General features: G+C 41.0%; 1 protein-coding gene across 22 annotated transcripts in view; it reads right to left on the bottom strand.

The window, feature by feature from the left end:
- The window catches only part of RNF144B (ring finger protein 144B), a 610,854-nt gene that overhangs the window by 568,582 nt on the left and 14,572 nt on the right, over positions 1-27,700 (bottom strand). For all 22 annotated transcript variants that reach the window (XR_009520985.1, XR_009520984.1, XR_009520983.2 and 19 more), the window contains exon 3: positions 388-492. Coding sequence is in view for 9 of the 22 variants with exons in the window: in XM_060023570.1 (XP_059879553.1) it covers positions 388-492 (105 nt within the window). In the remaining 13 variants the exon portion in view is untranslated. The remainder of the gene's footprint in view (positions 1-387; positions 493-27,700) is intronic.

Below are 27,700 nucleotides of genomic sequence, written 5' to 3'. Positions count from 1 at the left end.
GCCTGCGCTCTAGAGCCCGCGAGCCACAACTAATGAGCCCGTGTGCCACAACTACTGAAGCCCGCGTGCCTAGAGCCCATGCTCTGCAACGCGAGAAGCCACTGCAATGAGAAGCCCGCGCACCCCAACGAAGAGTAGCCCGCGCTCTCCACAACTAGAGAAAGCCCGCGTGCGCCCAGCAATGAAGACCCAATGCAGCCAAAAATAAATGAATAAATAAATTAATTAAAATAAATAAGTAAATAAAACATGATCTTTAAAAAAAAATAAGAAGTTAACCTCTGTATTTTGTTTCTAGACTCCCTGGCAGAGAAGCACATAAAGAGTCAAGATCGTAGGAAATCATGTCAACAGGAAAGAGGGAAAAATCAGTGCAGTCATCCATACCTCAGCTTCCTGTAGGGTCCCGTGGTTTAGGCACACCATGTCAGGGCAAGTGATGGGAGACCCACATCCTTCTCGGATTGCCAGCTGCATGTACTGTCTCAGACACTAGGTGTTAAGAAGAAAAAAAGACAGATAATTACCCACCGCGTTACAGAAGCACCAAGCTTATATAACCGCCACTGCCTCTTCTTCCTTAACTGGCAGACCTGGGGCTCTTGTACTCAGGAAACATAAGTTATCTTGCGTGTGAATAATACTAAGAGCCATCACTCTGGAAAGAATGCAGAGACAGGTAATTAATTATGTATGACTTCGTCCTAAGAATACTGAGTTTATCCAAGGCAACAAGTCAATGCCTGTATGCTCACACATTTTATCTACCATAGATTGGGAAAAGGAGGAATGTTCTTTTGCACTAATGGCAAAAGCCTTCTTTGTACTTGTTTTTTTTTAACTTACATGACTTCCCGGTTCCATTTTTACGCAGTGGTCCTCTCCCTCAAAATTTGCCGGGAAATAGAACTCTGTGACCCTCGTGCTGAGCTTGCCAAACAGAATCAAAATAAGATTAAGGCACTGGCTCCCCTATGAATACTCTCAATAGCAAATACACCTGGAAGAAGAAGCGTCAAAGACAATTTGGGAGAATGAGACCTTCCCAGAACTATAGGCCTTGGCAGATGCTATGATGAGGAAGTTTGAGGAGAACCCGGGGAGAGAAAAGATTGGATAGGAAATAAGAAATCCAGAGAGAAGAAGTAGAACACCGTAGACAAACTTGGTCTACTCATTGCCTGTTGCGTGTGGATCTTGGGCACTGGGTGCAGAAGTGAGTCAGACTGAAAAGGAACTGAGAGCATTAGGAAGACCTCCGACCCCTCCCTTCTCCCTTCCAACCCATCCTCACAGGCCCACAGGGAATTAAAAGGCATAGATCCAGGAGATCAAACTCTTAAGAAATTCAAAAGCTGGCTCCTCAATTTCTACTAATTTGCTTATAATTGGTGAGCTCTTTTCTATATGCATGATGAAAAACAATCAAGCTCAAATGTTTGAGGAAGACACCCCCCAAAATACATAAGCGTCAATAAATTAATGACTCTTACAAAGTAATGATTAGTCATAATTTGGTTCTGATTTTTACAACACTATACATTTATGTATCAACCTGCTACATTAAAAATACTGCTGTCGCACCTTTTATAAAAGCTTAACTAGTAAATAAATCCTAATGACATAATTGTGAAATCTTTTCCTTCCATTGACCATCTTTATGCATTTTCCCTGTCTGAAAATAAAACTATCACAATTGTATTATTTCAGAAAAACAATCACGCATTTATCTGATTGAAGTTACTGTTACAATGTAGTAATGAATTAATGACTAAGGCAAACCATTTAAACCATATTTTTAACTCGGTAAATACTTAAAAATTCCCTTTTCCAAGGAGTCAGTTTTTTAATCACAGAAAAAACTAGAAAATAACCTAAATATCCAAAAAAGAAAAAGGCCTCAATAAATTATACTAAAGTCATGCAATAGAATGCTGAAGAATCGAGAAAAGTATTTTCAAATGATGTTTAAAGACATGGGAAAATGCTTAAGATTTAGTATGAATTGGGGAATAAAAGATGATTTAGTATGATTTGGAGAATAATCAATATCTGAGAACAGAGTCCTCTTAAGTCACTCTTCCCCTACAATTGACCACGTATAGATATAATATTTTAACTTTCACTTTTTTGCTCAAGAGGAGAGTGAACAATCACTTGCTCTAGGAGTTACTACGCCAGACAAGGTCTCCAGTACGAGGAAGAATGATAAGAAAGCAGTAGCAAGGAAATGTGGGGAAGAACTTCAATGTACAGGCAAAACTCGAGAGGAACTGCAAAAGTGGCTAAGAAAAATAGTGTCACACTAAGGAACAAATAAATGAGCAAATGATGTGAAGCCCTGTCCACCCAGCTCTGCTCCTGAGGACCTCTCGGCCTTCCAACTGCCACACAGATTCCAGCGTTCCTGCCTTGGTCTCTCCCGCTGCCACTTGAAACTGATGTAGAAAGAGTGAAAATGTATGGTCTCTAGGCTCAAAGGGAAGATATCTGAGAAAAACAAAGTGAACAGTATAATGAGCGTCAAATCCCAATATCTGGGCTCTAGCCTCAGTGCCACTCTATCAGGTGACAATGGGACCATTACCTAAACCATGACCCCGACTTGCCTCCCTTAATTTTTAAAATGGGGACAATAATACCTGTTATGGCTACTTCACAGGGTTTAAAACACTCATACGCACAAACACAAAGCTAAAATTGTGTACATGGAAGCCCTTCGGAAGTGTGCAAACTGCAGAATATTTAGTCATATTTCTACTGCATTTCACCTGGTCTCAGACTTCTAAAAACTTTGTGGAGAAATGTTAATCCTTTAGCCTTCTGAGATTATTCTTTCTCCACTCCCTTCAGGAAACTCGTTAAACCACTTGTGGTAGAGAAGCTCCATAAACAGAGCAGATATTTATAAGAGAACATCACACACACCTCTATTCAATCCTCTCTGTAGAACTATTTATTTGCATCTATAGAAAAGGCTTAGAGTTAAATAGGAACTAAAGGGACTATGTGAGTCTTTATAGGCAAAAAAATTCATCTCAACTTATACTGCAAACTTGTAAAGCTGAAATCTAAGTTTTCCCAAGAGTTTATAATGTATGTTCTATTTGCTAATGTAATGCTCTTAGATACACTGCAACCAGGATACATAAACCCAGTGAATTTTGAAGCTTCCCACAGACTCTCCTGACCACAATATTATCTGACCTGTGCTTTTAGGACAGAAGTTAGAGGTGTATACACTGACTACAGTGTCTAAGTATATAACCTTTTTTTTTAAATTCTGAGAAACACTGCTTCAAAATAGAGATTCGTAAGTGCATGTTGCTAAGTGACGCTACAGCACAGGCACTTGACACTCCCTCACTACGGGCATGCATTTCTATTCAAAGGCAAAGAGGGAAAACAACCAGCCCAAGTTACTGCCTCTTATGAATTTTCAAGTAACTTAGGTTCATTATATGTCTTCTATTAGCTTTCACAAAAATTTAATCTCAAACCCTCCCTCTCTTCTTTAGTACCTCTGGCTAAAGCACAAAAGAACCATAAGCATGCACGTGAACCCCTGTGCACGTTACACAAATTAAACCTACGTACAACGGTTAACAATTCTGGGAGAAATGGCACCTAGCTTGTCAATACAGAGAAACACAGAAAGAGAAAAAAGAAAACTACCGTCATTTAGTCACATTAAAAAAAAAATCACATTCCATTAAACAACAGGATTAAACAAATGTCTAACTATGCAATTTTCATAACAGCTAACAAATTCTAAGGGAAATGTTTCAAAAATTGAACTTTTCAAAAATCTTTTTTTTTCACATCTTTATTGGAGTATAAATGCTTTACAATGTTGTGTTAATTTCTGCTGTACAACAAAGGGAATCAGCTATATGTATACATATATCCCCATAACCCCTCCCTCCCAACCTCCTTATCCCAACCCTCTAGGTCATCACAAAGCAGCGAGCTGATCTCCCTGTGCTATGCAGCAGCTTCCCACGAGCCATCCATTTGGTAGTGTATATATGTCAATGCTAGTCTCTCACTTCATCCCAGCTTCCCCTTTCTGCGTCTTTATTCCTGCTCCGATGACCCAAAAGATAATGAAACAATTTTTTCTTTTAAATCGCCAATATTCCATTTAGTTTGATAGAACATAGAAACATCTTTAGGTCATTAAGGGTCATGTATAATAATGACTGTTCCTCAAAATCATTCCACAGCCCTCAAGAATTCAGATGGGATCTAACCAAGGATTTAACCATCAAACACCTGGTGAACCAGATGACGTGTCTCTTCCAACCCTGAGAGCCTATGAATTATGTACAGTGGAGTCTTCCCAGAAAGGGGTTTCTTCTAGGCCCCTTTCAGGGATGTTATTTTCCAGTTGACCAAAGGGCATTCTTCATTAGATATTCTCATCTATTAGGTGGACAAGGCAAAAAGGGCTACAACATTCAGACAAAGCTCCTATGTATCCACCACAAGAATTATACATACACACACACACACACACACATCAATATATTTACTACACAACTGCTCATTCTGTTACTACATTATAGCTTTCTTAAAGGTTTTTTCCTTTAAGAAAAAGCATTATAATGAATAGTTGATGGAACTGGATTCTAATGATCAAGATTGAAGTACAAGCTCTAAAAGTCTCCTCTGCATCTTGGGCAAGTCATTAACCTCTCTCGCTGCAGCACTCACAGTTATAAGATGGGACAATACCACCTGCCTAGCCTACTCTCAGGGAAATGGAGAGTCCTCCATGAGGATAAATACATGAAAATACTCTGAATAGTGAAAGAGGAATGCAAAGGTACAGAAGAAGACGATGGAATAGAAGTCTCTGAACTTCAGGCAGGCACGCAGACATGAAAGCCCCAAAAGAGATGTGACCCCAAGAGGGTGGGGAGGGGAGGTAAGAGGACAACAGGCATTGTTGGGAGAAGAGAGGTAATGAGTGCCATTAACTGAAAGTTTAAATTGAGCCCCAGGATTGTGGACACTTCGAGGTGCCGGTGCTGGGGTTCTGAGGTCAAATAAAAACTGGCAGCCCACGTGGCTTGAAGCTGAGTTGGTGACCTACAGACTTAGGGTTTCTCATCCCTAGCTCAGCCGTGGGTGGGAAAGAAGGTGATGAGGGGGAAGTACTTGAGGTCAAATTCTAGACAGGCCTTGAGTAAGTGTCTGTTTTGCTTTTTATCATTCCTAGTACAATGCTGTACACTAAAATGGATATTTAATAAAATGCAGACTAACACTTCTCGGCCTCGGTACACAATTACATCACAATGTCTCAAGTGTGTTCTAAATAACATCTCTTATTGAAGCCAATATTCTGTTTACTCCAGTTCAGACTATGATGTGTGTACACGATCCAAGAATAATGCCTTCTTTGTTGGATGCCGTTGAGCTAAATTATTAGTACAACTCAAGATGGTATCTCTTCCAATTCAAAAAGCCTTTTAACACACCCAAAGTATCCTGGCTTGGAAACATATAATGGGTTCAAAAGAATTCAAATAAATCAACAACCCATAGCTAAGCAGTAAGTTGTTTCCTGGTACAGCATGATCCTAAAACTTTTTTCTTACAAAACCCCTTTCAGAAACCTTGACTTTTCACAAATACGATATTCCTAGTGACGGGGATCACCTTCATACCCCTTTGTCAACTACACAGGACATCAGAGGACTGATAGGAAAACCTGGTACCAGATGACTGCAAAGAAGCCCCAAATCAAACAACAAACCGTAACTAATGTTAAAAAGAGACCTTAGCTTTACATTTCTCATCCTTAAGCTTCTCTTATTCGAGAAAGCCTTCCTTGCCTTGGACCCCAGTCTGATGCAACGCCCAGACTGTCTGCTCTCACAGCACCTTGATGACCAGCTAGCACAGTACTTTTCAAACTGGGTGCAAAGGTGCATTCTTGGGAGCTCCCAAGTTCTCCATGGCTAGGTTTTCTCCCCCCATTTTATGTTTATTTAATGGTATTAATAAAAGCAGAGAAGACCCATTTCCACTCAATGTCAACGCTCACACTTGTGCTGGTGGGGCAGTCCTGTTTTGCCAAGCAGGAATGCTTTCATTGTCACAGGCTGATGAGAAAACAATGGAAGTATCTGGGCCAAGTGAAAGCTGTACAAATCAAGATTTTTAGTGATTCCAACACAGAAAAGTGGCAAGATCACTGAATTACCACTTGTTCACTGGAACACACCAAACTCAGAGCCTAACTGTTAAAAGTCGTTTAGTGGAAACTAAACATCGCCCATCACATCAATGTTCACTTGAATTTTATCGGTCTATAATTTTAGTTAATATTTAGCTTATGCATTTATTCTGATGTTCTTGTTGTTTGAGATAGAAGTTTAAGGTGCTTATCCTTTGTATTATGTTTTATCAGTTTAAGTGAGTTTAAAATTATTTTTACTTTAGCCTATCTCAATATTGGGGTTTCAGTTATTTTCCCCTTCAAAAGAAATCCCTACTAAATCCATCAAAAGGAGGAGAATAGTGTGATTCTCAACGGCAGTGGGGCTGGTAGTATAGCACTTTCCCTTGAGGATGTATTAGAATATCAAGTCCTCCAAAGAGAATCTTATAAACTACACAACCGCCTCCTCTCCTCCAATTCTCCAGAAGACTCGGATTTCCCTCCCTACTTGCCAATATTCCCATCAACACCTTAGGTAACACTAGATTTTAACAATTGAAGCATGTTGTACATGGAAATCATGCAGCGATTATCACCCTACATTGCAGGAGACTGTGAACTTGCATATCTCTCCAGTAGCCCAGACACCTTCAAGGTCTGGATCCTGTCTTACTCCTCTTCATATCCTCTGGAACCACCCATCACAGGAGCTGGTACATGGTAGACACTCAGACATCTGTGGGAGCTGGAAGCATGAATCTACCACCTACCAGCTTTGCGGCAAAAACTCCTTCTGTTCCAATCACTGAAACAGAAACCCACCCCACCTGCGGCATTCCTCTCTTTTCTTCTCCTTGGACACATATGAGCCGATACCACCTTCCAGGGCCAACTCCACTGTTTTCTAGTTCCCATTCCCTGCTGACTTTCAGAAAATTTACCCTATTGATCATCTAGTTTCTTTCCTATATCTTGAATATTTCCCCATGTATTGGGTTCTTCCCCAGCAGTTAAACATGCCTAAAAATATCCTACTTAAAGAAAAACAGTCATAAAGCAGCAAAGAAAAACAGCCCTCCCTTACTCCTATTGCTGGCTGTACACTACCTTCTTCAGTCAAGTGTGTGAAAGTGCTGTCTGCCCTCACCTCCTTCACCAGCCCCATTCCCATTCTTCCCCTACAGTTTCACTGAAGTGGGTGCTAAAGTCAACAGCCACCTCCATGTCACTACATCCATACACACGTTCTTTCTTCCTGACCTCTCGGCGGTCTAAGACCCAATGAACCCACCCCTACTTTCTTGGAACTTTCTCCTCCCTTGCCTTCAGAATTCCACACTTCTCTGAGTTTCATTCTTCCTCTCCGGCCATTCCTCCTCAATCTCTTTTACTTCCTCTACTCAATTTTTAAATGCTGGAATTTCAGGATGGGATCAAAACTCTTTTCTTTTCACGCTTTCTTTTTGGGCACCTCACGAACTAGATATAACTAGTTATTTACTTGGTCCACTGCCTATTTGTTCTCAGGTCCATTCCCCACTTCCTGCTCTGCTCCGTAACGCAGAGAATGTACTTCCCGGGTTCCAGGGAGACTTGGCCAATGGGAGGCATTACTAGAGAAACTAGAGGGTGGGAGGAGGGAAGGAGGCTGGGCGTTTCCACCTCCACCCCTTTGCTTTCGGTACTGACCTCCGACAGTGGCTGCATCTCTTGCTCCTCCTGGACAGGACCCTCCCCATGGCTCTAGCTCCCACAATGGCTCTAGCTCTCACCAGATACCCTAACTCCTATTCTAGTCATACCTTTTCTTCCTCTTGTCCCCTAGCTTCCAGGGGAGTGATGCTTCCTGTTGTTGCTAATATCTAGGTGCTTCACTGCCCTATTTGGCTTCTCGGTCCTCCATCACCTTTATAACCAATCACCTGAATGAAACTTCCTGTTTTGAAAGACAAGGAGTGATTTCCATTCTCCTGGCCAAATCTCAACCAATAAATCAATGAATCCCAAATTTACCCTTCCAGGCCAGGTCTCTTCACATGTGCTCCAAAGCTGCTCATCAAACTGGGTACTTAGCATACTGGGCCCTGAATGGCTCACAGGGACCTCACACTCACATACAAAGCTGAATTCATGATCCCCTCCCCCAAATCCCATCCTTGTCCTGTGTCTTCTATCTCTAGGAATGGCATTTCCATGCACGCTGTCGTACAACCCAGAAACCTAGGAGTTTCTGGGTTGACAGCTCTTTCTCTCTTACCTCTATATCCAATAAATGCCTACTACACATCTTCACCTGGTTGTCTAATCACAGCCTCAGACTTGACTTAGCAGAGCTTTGGAATCCGCTTGCCCCATCAGATCAACACACATGCTTCCCCACATCCCCAGGTTTCCCATCTCAGTAACTGAAACCAATTACCTACTTGCGGAGCCAAAGCAAAAACCATCCATCCCTGATTCCTCTCTTCCTCAAACTCCACAACCAAAACAGGCCCCAAATCTAACCACTTCCTACCACACCCACTGCAATTCAAGTCACCATCACTCTTTCAAAGACCCCTGCAAGAGCTTTCTCAGGGGTCTCTTGGCTTCTCCTCTATAGGGCAGCCAGAGTGCTCTTTATACATTTTTTAAATAAAAATCATATATTATTTTCCTGCCCCAAACCCTCCAATGAATGTGCACCTCACTTAGATTGCCTCTCAAACTCTCTACCACGCCTCACAAGGTCCTACACATTCCAACTCCAAGCTACTGCCCCGACCTCATTCCTACAGCATTCCTCCCTTATTCTGGGAACACGCGCCTTCTATTTCTCCAACATGCCCAACTTGTTCCTGTCCTAAGGCCTTTCTTGGTATTTGCATTTCCTCTCCCGGGGATGCTCTTCCCCCAGATGGCTCACTCTCACTTCATTCAGGGCTCTGCAGAGCACAGAGCCCCGAAGAAAAGGATATAAGACAAATATGTTTCTATAGACAAGAAACACTAGAAACTACGAGATCCCCATTGGGAAGGGCAGCTGTGATATTGTGATTTATATTAAGAAAAACATACTTGGTCTTCATCCTTTTTCTAGCACAGAGCTTCTAAAACCCTTGGAATTTCCTAAGTGGTAAGAGAGAAAATTGTGTCTTTTGTTATGTTAATGACTTTTTTAAAACATTTTTTATTGGAGTATAGTTGCTTTACAATATTGTGTTAGTTTATACTGTACAGCAAAGTGAATCAGCTATACGTATACATATATCCCCTCTTTTTTGGATTTCCTTCTCATTTAGGTGACCACAGAGCAGTGAGTAGAGTTCCCTGTGCTATACTGTAGGTTGTTAGTTACCTATTTTATACATAGTATCAACAGTGTATGTATGTCAATCCCAATCTCTCAATTCATTCCCCCTACCTTCCCCCTTGGTATCCATACGTTTTTTTTGTTTGTTTTAATAGAAATTTATTTTTATTATTTATTTATTTTATTCATTTATTTTTGGCTGTGTTGGGTCTTTGTTGCTGCGTGCGGGCTTTCTCTAGTCGGGGCAAGCGGGGGCTACTCTTTGTTGTGGTGCACAGGCTTCTCATTGCGGTGGCTTCTCTTGTTGTGGAGCACGGGCTCTAGGCGCACGGGCTTCAGTAGTTGCGGCACACGGGCTCTAGAGCACAAGCTCAGTAGTTATGGCACAAGGGCTTAGTTGCTCCGTGGCATGTGGGATCTTCCCGGACCAGGGCTCAAACCCGTGTCCCCTGCATTGGCAGGCGGATTCTTAACCACTGTGCCACCAGGGAAGTCCGGTATCCATAGGTTTGTTCTCTAAGTCTGTGTCTCTTTTTCTCCTTTGTAAATAAGATCAACTATACAAATTTTTTTCAGATATTAACTGATATGCATTAATATATGATATTTTTCTCTTTCTGACTCACTTCACTCTGTATGACAGTCTCTAGGTCCATCCATGTCTCTACAAATGACCCAATTTCATTCCCTTTCATGGCTGAGTAGTATTCCATTGTATATATGTACCACATCTTCTTTATCCACTCCTCTGTTGATGGACATTTAGCTCACTTCCATGTCCTGGCTATTGTAAATAGTGCTACAATGAACATTGGGGTGCATATGTCTTCTTGAATTATGGTTTTCTCTGGATATATGCCCAGTAGTGGGATTACTGGGTCATATGGTAGTTCTATTTTTAGTGTTTTTGTTTTTAGTTTTTTTTTTTGCGGTACGCGGGCCTCTCGCTGCTGTGGCCTCTCCCGCAAGCACAGGCTCCAGACGCGCAGGCTCAGTGGCCATGGCTCACGGGCCCAACCGCTCCGCGGCATGTGGGATCCTCCCGGACCGGGGCACGAACCCGCGTCCTCTGCATCGGCAGGCGGACTCTCAACCACTGTGCCACCAGGGAAGCCCGTTTGTAGATTTTTTTGATGATGGCCATTCTGCCCAGTGTGAGATGATATCTCATTGTAGTTTTCATTTGTATTTCTCTAATAATTAGTGATGCTGAGCATATTTTCATGTGTTTCTTGGCCATTTGTATGTCTTCTTGGGAGAAATGTCTATTTAGGTCTTCCGCCCATTTTTTGATTGGGTTGTTTGTTTGTTTGATATTGAGCTTCATGAACTGTTTGTATATTTTGGAGATTAATGAAATGACTTTTGGAATGCCCCCAGGTCACCTAAGGATGGGGGGCTGGTTGCCAGGAGAACCAATGCTATGATTAAAGGATTAGAACTTTCAAGTCTCAACCCTCAACTTCCAGGAAGGGAAAAAGGGCTGGAAGTTTAATTGATCACCAATGGTCAATGATTTAATCAGTTGTGCCTATGTAATGAAGCCTCCATAAAAACCCAAAATGATGGGGTTCAGAAAGCTTCCTGGTTGGTAAATACGTGGAGATTTGGGGAGAGTGGTGAGCTGCGTAGGGCTTGGAAGCTCCGTGCCCTTTCCCATACTTTGCCCTATGTATCTCTTCCGTCTGGCTGTTCCTGAGTTATATTCTTTTATAATAAGCCAGTAATCCAGGAAGTAAAATGTTTCTCTGAGTCTATGAGCTTCTCTAGCAAATTAATCAAATCCAAGGAGGAGATCGTGGGAACCTCTACTTTACAGCCAATCAGTCAGCAGAACAGTTAACAACCAGGGCTTGAGACTGGCGTCCGAAGTCTGTGGAGGGAGTCATAGGAATCTACATCTGAGCCAGTGGTCAGAAGCCCAAGTAACAACCTGGGCTTATGACTGGTGTCTGAATTGGGCAGGTGTGTGTGTTGTCAGGAGGGGTGGGGGGGTGGGGGGAGTCTTGCACAACTGAACCCTTAACCTTTGGAATGTAACACCATCTCCAGACTCTGCTGGTATCCGAAAATTGGTTGGTAGTACGTGGAGAAGGCCCCCACATACACACACACTGGAACAGGGTACATTAACCCCAAAGATTAGCCTTAAGGAGAAGCCCTGGGTAAAAGGAAGAACAGTGTTTCAACAGGAAGGTAGTGAATTTCAAAGATAACACTCACCAGCCTTACTATTCAAATACGTTACTGAAAATGCTTCTTAAACGTTAATGTCCATTCGAATCACTCAAGCATCCTATTAAAAATGCAGATTCTGATTCAGTAGATCTGGGGTGGGGTCTGAGATTCTGCCCTCCTCATAAGCTCCCAGGTCTTACTGATGCTGCTGGCACACAGAATACACTCTTGAGGAACAAGGTCTAGTAACAAAGACTCTCTACATTGGGTGCTTTATAGAATCACCTGGGGAGCTTTCCAAAAGTCCAATGCCCAGGCCACACCACAGACCGATCAACTCAGAAATTTCAGAGGGAAGGACCAGGCATCAGTATGTTATATATGCATGTATATGTACTGATATATGTACATGTGTATATTATACATATATATACATATGTGTATTTTATATATGTATATATGTTTTATTGCTTTTATTCAATGGCTTTTAACATAATCGCAGAGTTGTACAACTATCACACATCGACTTTAGAACATTTCATAATCCCAAAAGAAAGCCCATGCCAACTAGTAGTCACTCCCCATTTCCCCCCAAATCCTCCCACCCCAGGTTTAGGCAACGACCAGTCTACTTTCTGTCCCTACGGATTTGCCTAGTCTGGATATTTAACATAAACTGAATCATACAAGATGTGGTCCTTTGTGACTGGCTTCTTTCAATAGTATATACATGTTTTCATTTCTTTCAGGTCTATACGTAGGAGTGGATGTGGTATACGATAACTCTATGTTTGTCTTTTGAAGAACTGCTAGGCTATCTTCCAAAGCAACTGCGTCATTTTACATTCCCACCAGCAGAATGAGGGTTCCAATTTTCTTCAAATCCTCACCAGAACTCGTTACTGTCTTTTTTATTCTAGCTATCCTAACGTGTGTAAAGTGGTATCTCACTGTGGTTTTGATTTGCATTTCTCTGATGGCTAATGATTTTGAGCACTTTTTCATGTGCTTATTGATAATCTGCACACCTTCTATGGCGCAATGTCTACTCAGATCCTTTGCCCATTTTTAATTGTGTTTTTACTATTGAGTTTTAAGAATTATTTATTCTACATATGCCCCTTATCAGACATGATTTGCAAATACTTTCTCCCATTCTGTAGGTTATCTTTTTACTTTCTTGATGGCATCCACTGAAGTATGAAGGTATTTAGTTTTGATAGAGTATAATTTTTTTCCTTTTGTTCATGCTTTGCCTAACCCAAGGTCATTAAATTTTTTCTATTTCCTATATTTTCTTCTAAGATTTTTTTGGCTTTAGCTCTTATAGTTAGGTGTATAATCCATTTTTGAGTTAACGTTTGGTGGGAGGAAGCAGTCCAAATTCATTCTTTTGCAAATGGATATCCAGTTGTCTAAGCACCATTTGTTGAAAAACTATTCTGTCCCCTTTGAATTGCCTTGGCACCCTTGATAAAAATCAATTGACAACATGAGAATTTACTTCTGAACTCTCAATTCTATTCTATTCATCTATCTGTCTGTCCTTTTGATGGTATCACACAGTTTTGATTACTATAGCACTGTAGTAAGTTTGAAAGTAGGAAGTGAGTTCTCCAACTTTGTGCTTCTTTTTCAAAATTGTTTTGGCTATTCTAGGTCCATCAAATTTCCATATGAATTTAAGATCAGCTCGTCAATGTCTGCAAAGAAGATGGTTGGGATTTTGATAGGAATCGTGTTGAATCTGTAGATCCGTTTTGGGGAATACTGTCATTTTTAATAATATTAAGTCTTTTAATCCATGAAATGGGGTATTTAGTCTTCTTGAATTTCTTTCAACAATGTTTTGTAGTTTTCAGAGTATAAGCTTTGTACTTCTTTTTAAAATTTATTCCCAAGTATTTTATTCCTTTTGATATTATTGTAAATAGAATTGTTGTCTTAATGCCCTTATCATATTACTTTGCTAGTGCACAGAAATACAATTGGTTTTTGTATTCTGAAACCTTGCTGAACTGGCATCAGTATTTTTAAGCTCTCAAAGTGATTCCAACGTGCAACCAACCACTAGGTTCAATACCATCCATGCCCTCAAGTCTAATGAAGGAAAATATGTCCATCATCACTGCCTTTATACCATTTTAGAAAATTCATTCTTCATAGAGAATACATGCATCAACTAGTTCCAGAAGAAATAGTAAAGGAAGTCTAAAGGGGAAGTTATATATGTAAATTTAAAATATATATAAAAATTTAAAGTATCTTGAAACACTTTACCTTAAAATAGTGCTGCTACTTTTTCTGGAAGAGGGTACTCAGATCCACCCCGTAAGTTTGAGAACAGTCATTCAATACGGTAGATTAAATCTAGGCCCCAGTTAAAAGTACCTCCAGTTCCCACCAAGCAGGAATGATCAAAAGCTTCTATCTTGATCTCAAGTGATCATGAAACATTTAAATTAAGAAACTTGGGGAAAGTAATAGCTCTGAAGATAAATCCACTGGAAATGCTGCAGTCCCGTCAATCCTCACAACGAAGCCAATTAAATCTGCTAACCTGGAAGAATATTTCAATCAGAGCAGGGAGCAGGCACTAGGAGCGCTAAGACCTGCTTCCAACATGAGTAATTCAATAACTCTTCAGTTGACCATTCTGAGGTTTTCCCTTTTGTCTCACCTGTGCTGCCTTTCTTAACAGAGGCAGGCCCCAATTCTAATACTAGTTCCAAAGGGATCCCTCTGTGCCAGATGCTATCTTATGACACAGTACACCCAGAAAAGCAACCAATGGTTCCAAGAGAAAAAAACAACAACAACAAGAAGGCTTGCCTGCCAAGTTTACATCCTTCCATTTCCTCCAAAGAAACATTAGACCTCAGAACTGCCAGCCCTCAGCTGGCCCCAGCGCCCCAGCCAACAGGCCCAGGACAGGCAGTGAGAATAAGGACATCCCAGATTAAACGTCGGTAGATTCCACTGAACTCATTTATCACTTTCTCCCTCCTCCTCCTGTGTCCCTAAAGAGTCCCTATTTGAACTCTCAAGCAGCCCTTCTGACTCTCTCGGAATGCACACAAGGTCTCAGCAACACAGAAAGGAACAAATCCCAAAATAATAAAGGGTCAAGAAACTCCTTTAGCCATGACGTAAGACTAAGCAAGTTATCTGTGTAAAATACAACCATTCAACCAATCTAAGCAAACAACTGAAGAATGCAGTACTTACATTCTACAAGAGAATTCACAGTGAGTATTAAAACTATATCATACAGGAAATTCCCTGGCGGTCCAGTGGTTAGGACTCTGCGCTTCCACTGCGCGGGGCACAGGTTCGATCCCTGGTCAGGGAACTAAGATCCCTCATACTGCACAGTGTGGCCAAAAAACAAAACAAAACTACACAATACAAAGGAGAGAAGGATAAATTAAAGGGATGAACAACAGATGTGTGACGAAGCAAGAACAGTAAAAAGTTAATGTTAGAATCTATGAGGTGGTGGGAATATAGATATTCATTGTTAAAATTCTTTTGTCTTGGGCTTCCCTGGTGGTGCAGTGTTTAAGAATCCACCTGCCAAAGCAGGGGACAAGAGTCCAAGCCCTGGGCCAGGAAGATCCCACATGCCGCAGAGCACCTAAGCCCGTGTGCCACAACTAAAGACACAATGCAGCCAAAAATAAATAAATTTGTTTTTAAAAAAATTCTTTTTGTTTTTTTGTTTTGTTTTGTTTTTTAAATTAAGGGTACTTTAATTAATTTATTTATTCTTTTTTTTTTTGGCTGTGTTGGGTCTTCGTTTCTGGGCAACGGCTTTCTCTAGTTGTGGCAAGCGGGGGCCACTCTTCACTGCGGTGCGTGGGCCTCTCACTGTGGTGGCCTCTCTTGTTGCGGAGCACAGGCTCCAGATGCGCAGGCTCAGTAGCTGTGGCTCACGGGCCTAGTTGCTCCACGGCATGCGGGATCTTCCCAGACCAGGGCTCGAACCCGTGTCCCCTGCATTAGCAGACAGATTCTCAACCACTGCGCCACCAGGGAAGCCCTTTTTGTTTTTTTTTTAAAGGATTTTTTTTAACATCTTTACTGGAGTATAATTGCTTTACAATGGTGTGTTCGTTTCAGCTTTATAACAAAGTGAATCAGTTATACGTATACATATATCCCCATATCTCCTCCCTCTTGCATCTCCCTCCCACACTCCCTATCCCACCCCTCTAGGTGGTCACAAAGCACCGAGCTGATCTCCCTGTGCTATGCGGCTGCTTTCCACTAGCTATCTATTTTACATTTGGTAGTGTATATATGTCCATGCCACTCTCTCACTTTGTCCCAGCTTACCCCTCCCCCTCTCCGTGTCCTTAAGTCCATTCTCTACGTCTGCGTCTTTATTCCTGTCCTGCCCCTAGGTTCTTCAAAACACATGACAGTGAGTAACTCATATGTACTTCACTCATAGAGTGCTCTGCAAATACTCTGGACCAGTGCATCGGAAACCCCTGGAGGAGGAACTGAAACACAGATCACAGGACCCCATCCCCAGAGTTTCTAATTCAGTAAGTCTAGGGTGGGGCTCAAGAATGTATAATTCTAACAGGTTCACAGCTGCTCCTGATGCTGCTGGTTTGAGGACCACTGGCCTAGAACTAAAATACTCATTACATGACAGGTAGGAGAAAGGAGGAGATGATGGCAATAAGAATATTTGTCTAGCTCCTATGATAGCTTTGGTATGCGTCTTAAAATTATCTCGTTTAATCTTCATAGTAACTGAGACGGAATTATTCCCACCTCACACAAAGCAGCTTGGTAACTTACCCTAAGTTCCCATGACTGGTAAATACAGGAATTGAGATTTAAACCAAGGTCTAGTGGAGACACAGCCTTTGCTTACTTCCCCCCTACCTCACCATGATTTCTGCCATTAGAACAAAAGCAGGAGAAAATACTGGAATCTTTATAACTTGAAAACACTACTTTTGTTCCATCTGAAGGTTACTGACCCCATAAACCACAGAATTATTCAAAAACTAGACACCATTCCATATTAAAATGATCTGCATTTCATACCATACCGAGGAAACTTTTACAGCTATAAAATATTTTTTTCCAGTTGCAATAAAGATCTCTTTGCTTTAGAGTCCCTCATTCATTCATTACCCTCAGCACACAGGAAGCACTTGGAAACAATTGGAAGACTGACGACCGCTAGGGAACGCCAGTAACTCTACAAGCATGATGCATGAGGGGGTGAAAGAACACTCATCTTTGAACTAGGAAGTCTGGGCTTGAACCCTGACTTCAGTTTCAACAACTAAATATACACTAAGTGTACTGGAAGCTTCCAGGTGTGTAAAACAGACCTCTTAATCTCTCAGCACTTGTTTTCCTCACATAACTTGCCTGAGGTCACACAGTTGAAAGTTCATAGCACACCCCTCAATCCCTTCAACCTGGGGCTATGGCCACCAGTATATTCAGATTATACATATACTCTCTGGTCTCTGGAATTCCTTGGATTTTTAAAAATCATTTGCTACTTACATCTTCTTTGTACTGACTCACCTTTTATGTACATAAAAACCAGTTGTCAATTTTACACTAGAAAGGCCATTGTCCAGCTTTAGAAACTTTTAGGATTACAAAAACCTAATATGGGCCTCATCCATTGTTCATGCTAACAAATGAAATTTAGGGAGCACACACCATGTGCTAGGCAGTACATTATGTATTTTCACAGAGATTGTTCTTATTTCGTCCAAAATACCCTATGATCCAGGAATTAAGAGTATGGATCTTGGTCAAGCAACTTAATTCTGCACTGGTTTCTTGATCTGTAAACTGCCGGGTAAGAGTAAATGGGGGAAAAAATAATTATCTTACAATATAAATATTACATAGTAGGTACTCAGATGCTCTTGCTTGCCCTTCCTTGATTTTTTTTTTTAAGGTAAATAAAGAGAGGGTCAAAAAGATTGAATTAAAACCCTACATTCACGTGGCTAATAACTCACAAACACTTTCCAGAAGAGGCTAACCAAAAGGACCTCCTTACTGGGGGTGGGAAATGATTCAAAACCACTGAGGCTTTCCGTTAACACAGAGCTATTTACTTCCATAGAAACGGGGCACTGACTGTGTCCAGCCTGATTCCAAGAGGTTCCATGCATATCTGAAATCCATATCCTAACCAAACTTTGATTAACTTAAATGTTCAGAAAATGGTGTTTTAGAGTTAATTGAATTTTCTAGTTAACTCACAACCTTTTCGGCTGCCACTTGTCTAAATTTTTAAGTTTCTTTTCCTACTTAGTAACATCTTGTCGCTGAACATAGAGTTTGTGTGTGTGTGTGTGTGTGTGTGTGTGTGTGTGTGTGTGTGAGATAACGCATCTCCCACCACCTTAAGCCCACCACTATGAGCGTTATTTTTTCATTCATTCATGTCTCCTATGCGTATACTTTTCCAGACAGGGCCCATTTTTCTAATTTGACAGCACTGTGAATACCAAGGTATAAAATCAGCTGAAACTGTACTGGCACTGGACGAGCCACATAGTTTTTAAAGATAGATTCATGAAATGAGTTTGTTTTGCTGCAATTAACTTCCTCCTTTAAAAAAGGAAGCATGGATTAAACAACGAGATAGTATGTTCTTTTCACACATCAGATTAGAGAAGGTGAAAAGTTTGAGAATACCCAGAGTGTCAAAGAAGGGGTTTTTTTCCTACACCATTGGTGGGAATGTAAACTGACACAACAGTATGGAAAGGCAACATGGCCAACACGTGATGATTTAAAATGCACACACCTTTTAATTAGGCAATTCCACTTCTAGAAATTTATCTCAGATATATTTTCATATTTATGTAAGTACAAAAATGTTTATTTATAATAGCAAAAACTGGCCCATCATTAGGAGGGACCTAGTTCAATAAATTTTGATACGGCCACACCAGAGAACATTATGCAGCACTTAAAAAGGAAGGTAGGTCTGTACATTATTATATAGAAACATGTCCACAAAACACTAGGTTCAATTTGTAAAACTCAAGTTACAGATCCCATTTCTCTATTACGTGATGTGCATGAATGTGTATCCATCCATGTGTTTCTATACATTAACAGAGAAAGAGTCTAGAAGGGGGTACAGGTGAACTGTTCATATAATCAAGACTTTGAAAGGTTTTTAACTTTGTTTTAAAACCAGCACATGTCACATTTAAGATTAAAAATTAATTTTTAATTTAAAAAGAAGAGAACAAGGAAAAATGGAATAGAAGACAATAAGTAACTGAGATTTCACTCTATTTCTAATTAAATTCTCTACCCCCATCTGCATATATGACACTGGTCACCAAAACCTTTGCATTTAGTTGAGGTCTAAGACTGAAAGCCATTCTGAGTTGACAACTGAAGGGAAGAGAGAATTCAGCCAAGTAGCTTTTTCTTTTCACTCTTCTGTTGGGGGCCTTCATTTGCCTGTTGGCTTCCTATTTCTACAAAGAGATAAAAGAGGAACAAAAATCTTCCACATGTCACACTGAAATTACCGCCAACTTTGAAGAAGGACTTGAAGTTAACTGGAGTAGCCATCTGGTCCTGGCACAGTTGCCCCTGCCTGTCCCGGTACTTTTGGAAACTGGCAATTAGGTGAAGGATTTGCTTGGGATGGCTGATTGGGCCTCAGAACATGAGTATACAAATCCCAAAAACTGTTATACTAGCAAACAGGCAGTTACTGTATATCTCCTTCATGATCTTCAAAAATAGAGATTTTTTTTTTAAATTTTATTTATTTATTTTTGGCTGTGTTGGGTCTTCGTTTCTTTTCACGGGCTTTCTCTAGTTGTGGCGAGCGGGGGCCACTCTTCATCGCGGTGCGCGGGCCTCTCACTGTCGCGGCCTCTCTTGTTGCGGAGCACAAGCTCCAGACGCGCAGGCTCAGTAGTTGTGGCTCACGGGCCCAGTTGCTCCGCGGCATGTGGGATCTTCCCAGACCAGGGCTCGAACCCGTGTCCCCTGCATCGGCAGGTAGATTCTCAACCACTGCGCCACCAGGGAAGTCCCAGAAATAGAGATATTTTTTAATGACTGATTTGGGTCATGATATGGATGAAATAAGTGAAAGTACTTAGAAGGATGCCTTGCACTAAGTTGGATAAGTTTGCTGCTATTATTATGACAACAACAATGATGATTAATGATACCTAATTACCTTCCTGGGTTTCTGCCCTCAGTGAACTTCAAGTCTAGGTGGAAAAATAAAATGGATCTATGCCAAACAGCTAGAGTACAAGACAATACAGATATTTGTATGAAATCTTTTATATCAGATTTTAAATGCTGAATGCTTTCAGAGAGAAGATGATCATTTTACACTCAGGTAACATAACTCAAATGTTACCAGGGTAAGAACAATGTTTGAGCTTTTCATCAACAAATCCTCCCCAATCTAGTGTTCTGCTCGTCAAAATAAGTATTTGTTGAATAATGACCAGAGGTATGCCCTGACCAAGCAATGAGACATCATTAGAAATTGAGCAGGGGGAATAAAAAAGAAAGAAAAGAGGACAATTCTAGGAAGAAGTAAAGACCTGGAGGTATGAGGTACTTCACACACAAGAAGAGCAGAAGGTGATTTGGGTAAACACTGTGCAACAACGGTTCCTAGAGGAACTAGAATGTTAGCACTAAGGAGTATGATTCAAATAGGATCACGTGAATCCCTAATAATGGCAGTAGCATTATGACAGCAACATTTTAAGAAATCTGACAGTAGTATCCAAATGGATAGGAAGGAGGAGAAATTGGGGACATGAAAATAATTTAAATACTCCATACCTCAAAAGTACAGTCTACCATGATAAATACAGCATATGTTGACCAGGGTGTTCTCTGAGCTCTACCCACCTGCCCTCCTTCATCCTACTCCAGTTCTGTGCACTTTCAGACCATTCTCAACCCTATGCCAAAGCCATCCTCCCCACCCCACACCCAAACAAAGCCTTCCAGTGCCTCCATAATGCTCTTCAACATGGCATACAAGACCCTGCTTGCCTTTCCAGCCTCCTGCCCAAGAACACCCATACTTCCAACAACATGTTCCAGGGATGTCTTTCAGTGGGGTTCCTCAGTAGACCTCTCCTCCTTGGTTCTGTGCCTCACACGTGGTTGCCCCTCCTCCCTGTAGCACGTCTATCAATCAATCTCCTATTCATCTTTTGGCCTTATCCCCTCAGGAGACCTTCCCTGACCTCCTCAGGAGACCCTCCCTGACCTCCTCAAGTCTAGTTTAAGAGGGTTCCCACATGAACCCTCAGCACACTGTACTTCCTCTATCAGTGGATCTGCTTCCCACGTGAAGGCTGGACTGATTATACCTTATGCAGACAATTAGCACAGTCGCTGGTACACAGTAGTAGCAAATGAAAGAGTAGAATCAGGACTTAGATGGGAATAGACTTAGAGGAAATTGGAATACAGGTGATACTTCAAAAGAATAAACTTTGATGACTCAGTGGATGGAAGGGAAAGTTCTCTCATTGGACACCCACTTTCTTTCTTTCTTTCTTTTCTTTCTTTCTTTCCTTCCTTCCTTCCTTCCTTTCTTTCTTTCTTTCCTTTCTTTCCCTTCCTTCCTTCCTCCCTTCCTCCCTCCCTCCCTCTCTCCCTTCCTTCACAGCTGTGTTGGGTCTTTGTTTCTATGCGAGGGCTTTCTCTAGTTGTGGCAAGCAGGGGCCACTCTTCCTCGCAGTGCGCAGGCCTCTCACTATTGTGGCCTCTCTTGTTGCGGAGCACAGGCTCCAGACGCACAGGCTCAGTAATAGTGGCTCACGGGCCCAGTTGCTCCGTGGCATGTGGGATCTTCCCAAACCAGGGCTTGAACCCATGTGCCCTGCATTGGCAGGCAGATTCTCAACCACTGTGCCACCAGGGAAGCCCTGGACACCCACTGTTGCCCACTCTCTGGTCATGATTTGCATGTTTGGCCAGCCTATCACATTCTGCTATGTGGTTCAAAGAATTAAACACTGGCAAGGTATGCTTTAAAAAAAAAAAGACATATAAGTGCAGATTACCAACATACCTTCTGTTTATAACCTTCTTTGTGAAAAAGAAATTAAATCTTGGTCCATTTTCTAGAACCACCCTGCTACCCTGATACTATATGCTTTTCTAAAAAAAGTAGAAAAGCCTTAAGTACTTGTTCAACCAATGATCAAAGTCAAGAATGTTGTGCAAATGAAGCTTGTTCCAAAAGAATTGTGTCAACCGAACCAGGGGAAGGGGGAACAAATTTATTAACATTCCCACATTGGACAGAGCCCTGTGGGTGAATTTTTAATGAGTAACCTTGTCCTTGCCCTCTAACAGAAAGATAACCTTCATTCAAATAATACAAGGCTAGTGAATAGAATAAAAATTTGATTTCAACCAATTTTATTCTAGAGAACAGAACTCATACTAATAAGTAGAATTTATACAGAAACAGGTTTCAAATCAATGCAGAAGAAAAAGATAATTCAGGATTAGAATTTCCAATAACTGAATAGCTAGTGTTATGGTATGTCCCAATCCTGGATGTTTTCAAGCAAAATCTAGATGATCACACCAAAACCAGTAGAGCTATACATGCTACCTGTATTCCAGGCACTGTACTACATGCTTTATCTAGATCTTCTAACCTTAAAGGATGATTTATTATTATCCCTAAATTATATAAAAGAAAATGAAGACTCAGACTATCCACAGACACCTGCTGGTCCAAGCCACTCTCATTTCTGGCCTGGATTATCATATTTACCTTCTAACTAGTCTCCATGCTTTCACCCCTTCCCCTGTAGTCCATCCTCTACACAGCTGGCAGGGTGACTGTGATGGTTAATTTTATGCGTTAACTTGACTAGGCCATGGGATACCTGGGTATTTGGTTAAACATTATTTCTAGGTGTGTCTGTGAGGGTGTTTCCAGATGAGATTAGCATCCAAGTTGGAAGACTGAGTACAGCAGATCCACCTGCCCCCCAACCCACCATGTAGATGGGCCTCATCTAATCAGTTGAGGGCCTGAATAGAACAAAAAGGTGGAGGAAGGGAGAATTCACTCTCTCTGGTCGACTGTATGAGCTGGAACATTGGCCTTCTCCTGCCCTCAAACTGGAACTTACATCACTGGCTCTCCTCCTTCTCAGGCCTTCAGACTCAGAGTGGAACCACACCACTGGTTCTGATGAGTCTCTAGCTTACAGACAGTGGGTCATGAGACTTCACCTCCGTAACTGCATGAGCCAATTCCTTATAATAAATCTAAGAGAAAACAGAATCCTAATAATAGAACCAATAAAAGATGTATGTGTATATATATATGTACATATATACTCTTACATATATACATGTACACACATATGCACATATATACATATATGTAAGAGCATGTGTACACACACATACATACGTATCTTTTATTGGTTCTGTTTCTCTGGAGAACACTTATTAATACACTGATCCATTTAAAACAACATTAGATCCAAAATAACCCACAAAAAATAAAATGAAAAGGGGGGTAAAATTACATCATGTTACACTGTGGGTTAAAACCCTCCAAAGGTTTCTGTTCTCACATCAACCTAATGTCGAAATTCTTATCATAGCCTGCAAGGTCTACCCACAAACACCACTATCTCTCTGACCTCATGTTTGATCTCCCTACACACACACACACACACACACACACACACACACACACACACACACACGCATACACGTGCATGCACACGCACACTGGCCTCCTTGCTGTATCTGAACATATCAAGCACACTTCCAGCTTAGGACCTCTGCTTCCCTCCACCTAAAACTCTCTTCTCCCAGGCATCTATACAGTTTGTTCCCTATGTTCTTCAGGTCTCTGCTTAAATACAGAATAATGTAGTTTCTGCTTAAATAAGAAATAAATTAATAATACAGAATAATGTATTTTCTGTTTAAATAAATAAATGCTTAAATAAGTCAACCCTCTGTATCCGTGTGGTGGGCAGGTTGGTTGGTTCCAGCACCCCCGCCAGATAACAAAATCCACTGATGCTTGAGTCCCTTAGACAATATGGCCTAGTACAGTCGGCCTTCCACATTCCTCAGTTCTGCATCCGCAGACACAGAGGGCTAACTATAACACCTTGTCAGTGAGACTTCCCTGACCATCTAACGTAAAATAGAAACCCCCTCTCCTTTAGCTTTCCCTATCCCCTTCCGCCTGCTTTGTTTTTCTTCAGAGCACATATCATCATCTGACGTCTGCATTTACTTATTAGTGTCTGTGTCTTGCACTAACCTGTGACCTATTTGAAAACCAGACCTTGATCTGATTATTTACGACTGTATCTTCACCATCAGAGCTGTGCATGGCACAATAAATCTTTGTTGAATAAATGAAGCCCAGACAACCAGATTTGAAATCTATTCTCTTAAATGTCAAGCCATTCTGGCATCCAGGAAAGGAACTTCTTTCACTAGGAAGGCAGGGGCATTAGATCTAAGGTCCCTTCCAATTCTAGGACTATGATGCCATGACACCATCATTAGGGCCTTAAGAGCGTGGTTCTCTCTGCTGCTCTTTCCTTTGGCCACATTTTACCACTTTCCTTGAATAAGTAAGTGGTAAGCATTAGGCAATGGATGAGATCATAGGTCCAGGAAGCCAGCTCCCCCTTAAGTCATCTCTAGTCCATTTCTCATGCTACTACAGTTTGCCTTTATTTCTCAGATGCTATCTGACCTGTAGCCACTCAGTTGTCAGTGGAAAAAGAGAGTATCAAAATTTGTGTTTTTACACCAGTGGCTTGACTGCCAAATATACAAGTCATCATAGTTTTATCATTAAAACTCCAGTCAAGCATAAGCAGCAAGAACATTGAGGTCATTTACAAACAAAGACAAAGATAAATTTACCAACTCACCATCGATCGTCCAAGATAAAGTTAAGGGAAAGCATAAAACCAACCTTGCAAGCCAGACTATATTTTAGTACCAGAAACCAACAGAGCAAGAGAGGGCTCTGAACTGGCAGAATTTACTTCTGTCTATCTAGTACTACTAGAAGACATGGGAATCCAGGGAGCTGGAGATTTTAAAACTTCAGGAAAGGCTGGCAGGTCACATGACCAGAAGAGGGGACGGAAAACTGTTCCATAACATTGCTGGAGTAAGATGCCTCATTATTTCCTGCAGTCCACAGAGTTCTCAGTAAAAGACACTAAAAATGATACTAGATTAAACATATCAAGCCAGTAAGTAATTATATTACTATATTCTTATTGGGGGTCAGCAGCTCTTAAACGTTAGCTTGAGACACTTTCATCTGAATCTTTTACATCCACCAGAAATGTACTCATCTGTTGACTTTCCAAGTTGTGTTGGTTTTTGGTTTTTCCTATAAGTCCTACTGCTAGGTCTTCAGTTGAAACATGCAGCCATTAGCCACTCTTTGGACAGATCCAACAGAGAAATTTCTCTTTCTCAACCCTAACTGCTAATCTGTGGGTGTCTCAGAATAGTAGTGAGTTGAAATCACCTATATAACCACCTTTTTTTTTTAACATCTTTATTGGAGTATAATTGCTTTACAATGTTGTGTTAGTTTCTGCTGTATTACAAAGTGAATCAGCGATATGTATACATATATCCTCATATCCCCTCCCTCTTGTGTCTCCGTCCCACCCTCCCTATCCCACCCCTCTAGGTGGTCACAAAGCACCAAGCTGATCTCCCTGTGCTATGTGGCTGCTTCCCACTAGCATTTGGTAGTGTATATATGTCCATGTCACTCTCTCACTTTGTCCCAGCTTACTGTTCCCCCTCCCCGTGTCCTCAATTCCATTCTCTACATCTGTGTATTTATTCCTGTCCTGCCCCTAGGCTCTTCAGAACCATTTTTTTGTTTGTTTTTAGATTCCATATATATGTATTAGCACATGGTATTTGTTTTTCTCTTTCTGACTTACTTCACTCTGTATGACAGCCTCTAGGTCCATCCATCTCACTACAAATAGTTCAATTTCGTTTCTTTTTATGGCTGAGTAATATTCCATTGTATATATGTGCCACATCTTCTTTATCCATTCATCTGTTGATGGACACTTAGGTGGCTTCCATGTCCTGGCTATTGTAAATAGAGCTGCAGTGGACATTGTGGTACATGACTCTTTTTGAATTATGGTTTTCTCAGGGTATATGCCCAGTAGTGGGATTGCTGGGTCGTATGGTAGTTCTAGTTTTAGTTTTTTAAGGAACCTCCATACTGTTCTCCATAGTGGCTGTATCAATTTACATTCCCACCAACAGTGGAAGAGGGTTCCCTTTTCTCCACACCCTCTCCAGCATTTATTGTTTGGAGATGTTTTGATGGTGGCCATTCTGACTGGTGTGAGGTGATACCTCATTGTAGTTTTGATTTGCATTTCTCTAATGATTAGTGATGTTGAGCATCCTTTCATGTGTTTGTTGGCAGTCTGTATGTGTTCTTTGGAGAAATGTCTATTTAGGTCTTCTGCCCATTTTTGGATTGTATAACCACCTTTTTATAAAAGGTTAATGAGGAAGCAAGTCAAGCCTTTACACGATTTCCTTCCTCTAAAACATTTTCGAAAAACAGAACAGCTCAGCCTACTAACAGATCTTAGGAAAGAGAGGAATAATAATGTTAACTTACTAGGGGTCTGGGACTGTGCTAGTTGCCGTACGGGGATTCTCATTCAATGCTTCCTACAACACTCTAAGATAGATACTACTATCCACTACTCCCCCTTCATCCTACAGGTGAGAAACTAAGCTTCACAGAAGCCAAAGAACTTGCCTAAAGTTAAACACCAGTAAACAGCAAAGCCTGAACACGAGCCTGGGTCTTCCTAGCTCTGCATCTGCACTTTTAACCACTATGAGTACGACACTGGAAGGGAAGAATGGAGGTGGGAATAGAAAAATGACATTCCTTCCTCCTTATGTAGGTATCGGTTAGAATCCAGGAAAGAACCACTGCAGGTTCTTTGCTTCATTTGAAAGTTACCAGTCCGTGTGGGTGCGCATGTATGTTTGGATGTACTCAGAAACATACACAACGTATGCACGCACACACACTGCAAATCTTCCCACACTGTAAATGTCTCCCAGGCTCTATGTGGGCCTTGCTTAAAGGTCACCCAACAGGCCCCAAGGAAAAGAAGGGCTTGGTTTAAAAAGCTTTATATTTCCTCTCACTTTTTCAAACACTGGAAAATCCATTTGGCTCAGAGAAATGAATAGTAAAAGGAGTTCTAACTACTTAGAGCCAACAAAACATAATGGAAAAAAGGCAAGAATATGGCTGGACTTTATTTTCTTTTTGCTCAGCACATCCTGTCTTTAATCTGAATGGTAAATAGGCCATGCCAACATACTAACTCTTTTTAGGTGAAATTATCTAGGTTATGAAAACAAGCAACAACTGTGTTTTCATTATTCTTTAATTCGTGGCTGACAGAAATAGCTTCCAAAATAAATCAGAGAGGCAAATATTGCTCACAAGGGAGAAACCCACAAATTTTCCCTCCTTTGATAATGGATTTTTGTGAATTTTTTTTTCTTTCCCTTGAATTATAATTGTGTGGTATTATCTGAAAGAGTGTGTTGCAAAAGCTAGAAAAGGGGAATTTGAATTTTCATATTTGCATTATTTAAATCCATGGGGGAGGGTGGGGAGAGAGAGAGAGACTTTTTCCATATTATTCATTATTAATTAACATCCCTGAGATATTTAACTTTCAAGTACAACAAGGAATTTTACAACACCTCCCTCTGTAACCCCACAATATCTTTGGCTCCGTGACGCACCTAATGATTCATGACTTAAGTCAGGCTAGTGAGAGCTCCACCCATCTTTGTCCGTATATTTAGCTTCCCTTGCTTCATACTATACTTTCTTCTCTATGTTAAATCTGAGCAAACAGTCTAACAGAAACCATCTTCTCAAACAGAACATGGTAAAGCTTCTTTTAACAAGAAACTAGACACATCGATGGATTATTTGA

Source organism: Delphinus delphis, chromosome 10 (genome assembly GCF_949987515.2).
Source record: "Delphinus delphis chromosome 10, mDelDel1.2, whole genome shotgun sequence".
Classification (NCBI taxonomy): Eukaryota; Metazoa; Chordata; class Mammalia; order Artiodactyla; family Delphinidae; genus Delphinus; species Delphinus delphis.
The sequence above is the reverse complement of the archived record's forward strand: the minus strand, read 5'-3'. Positions and strand labels throughout refer to the sequence as shown.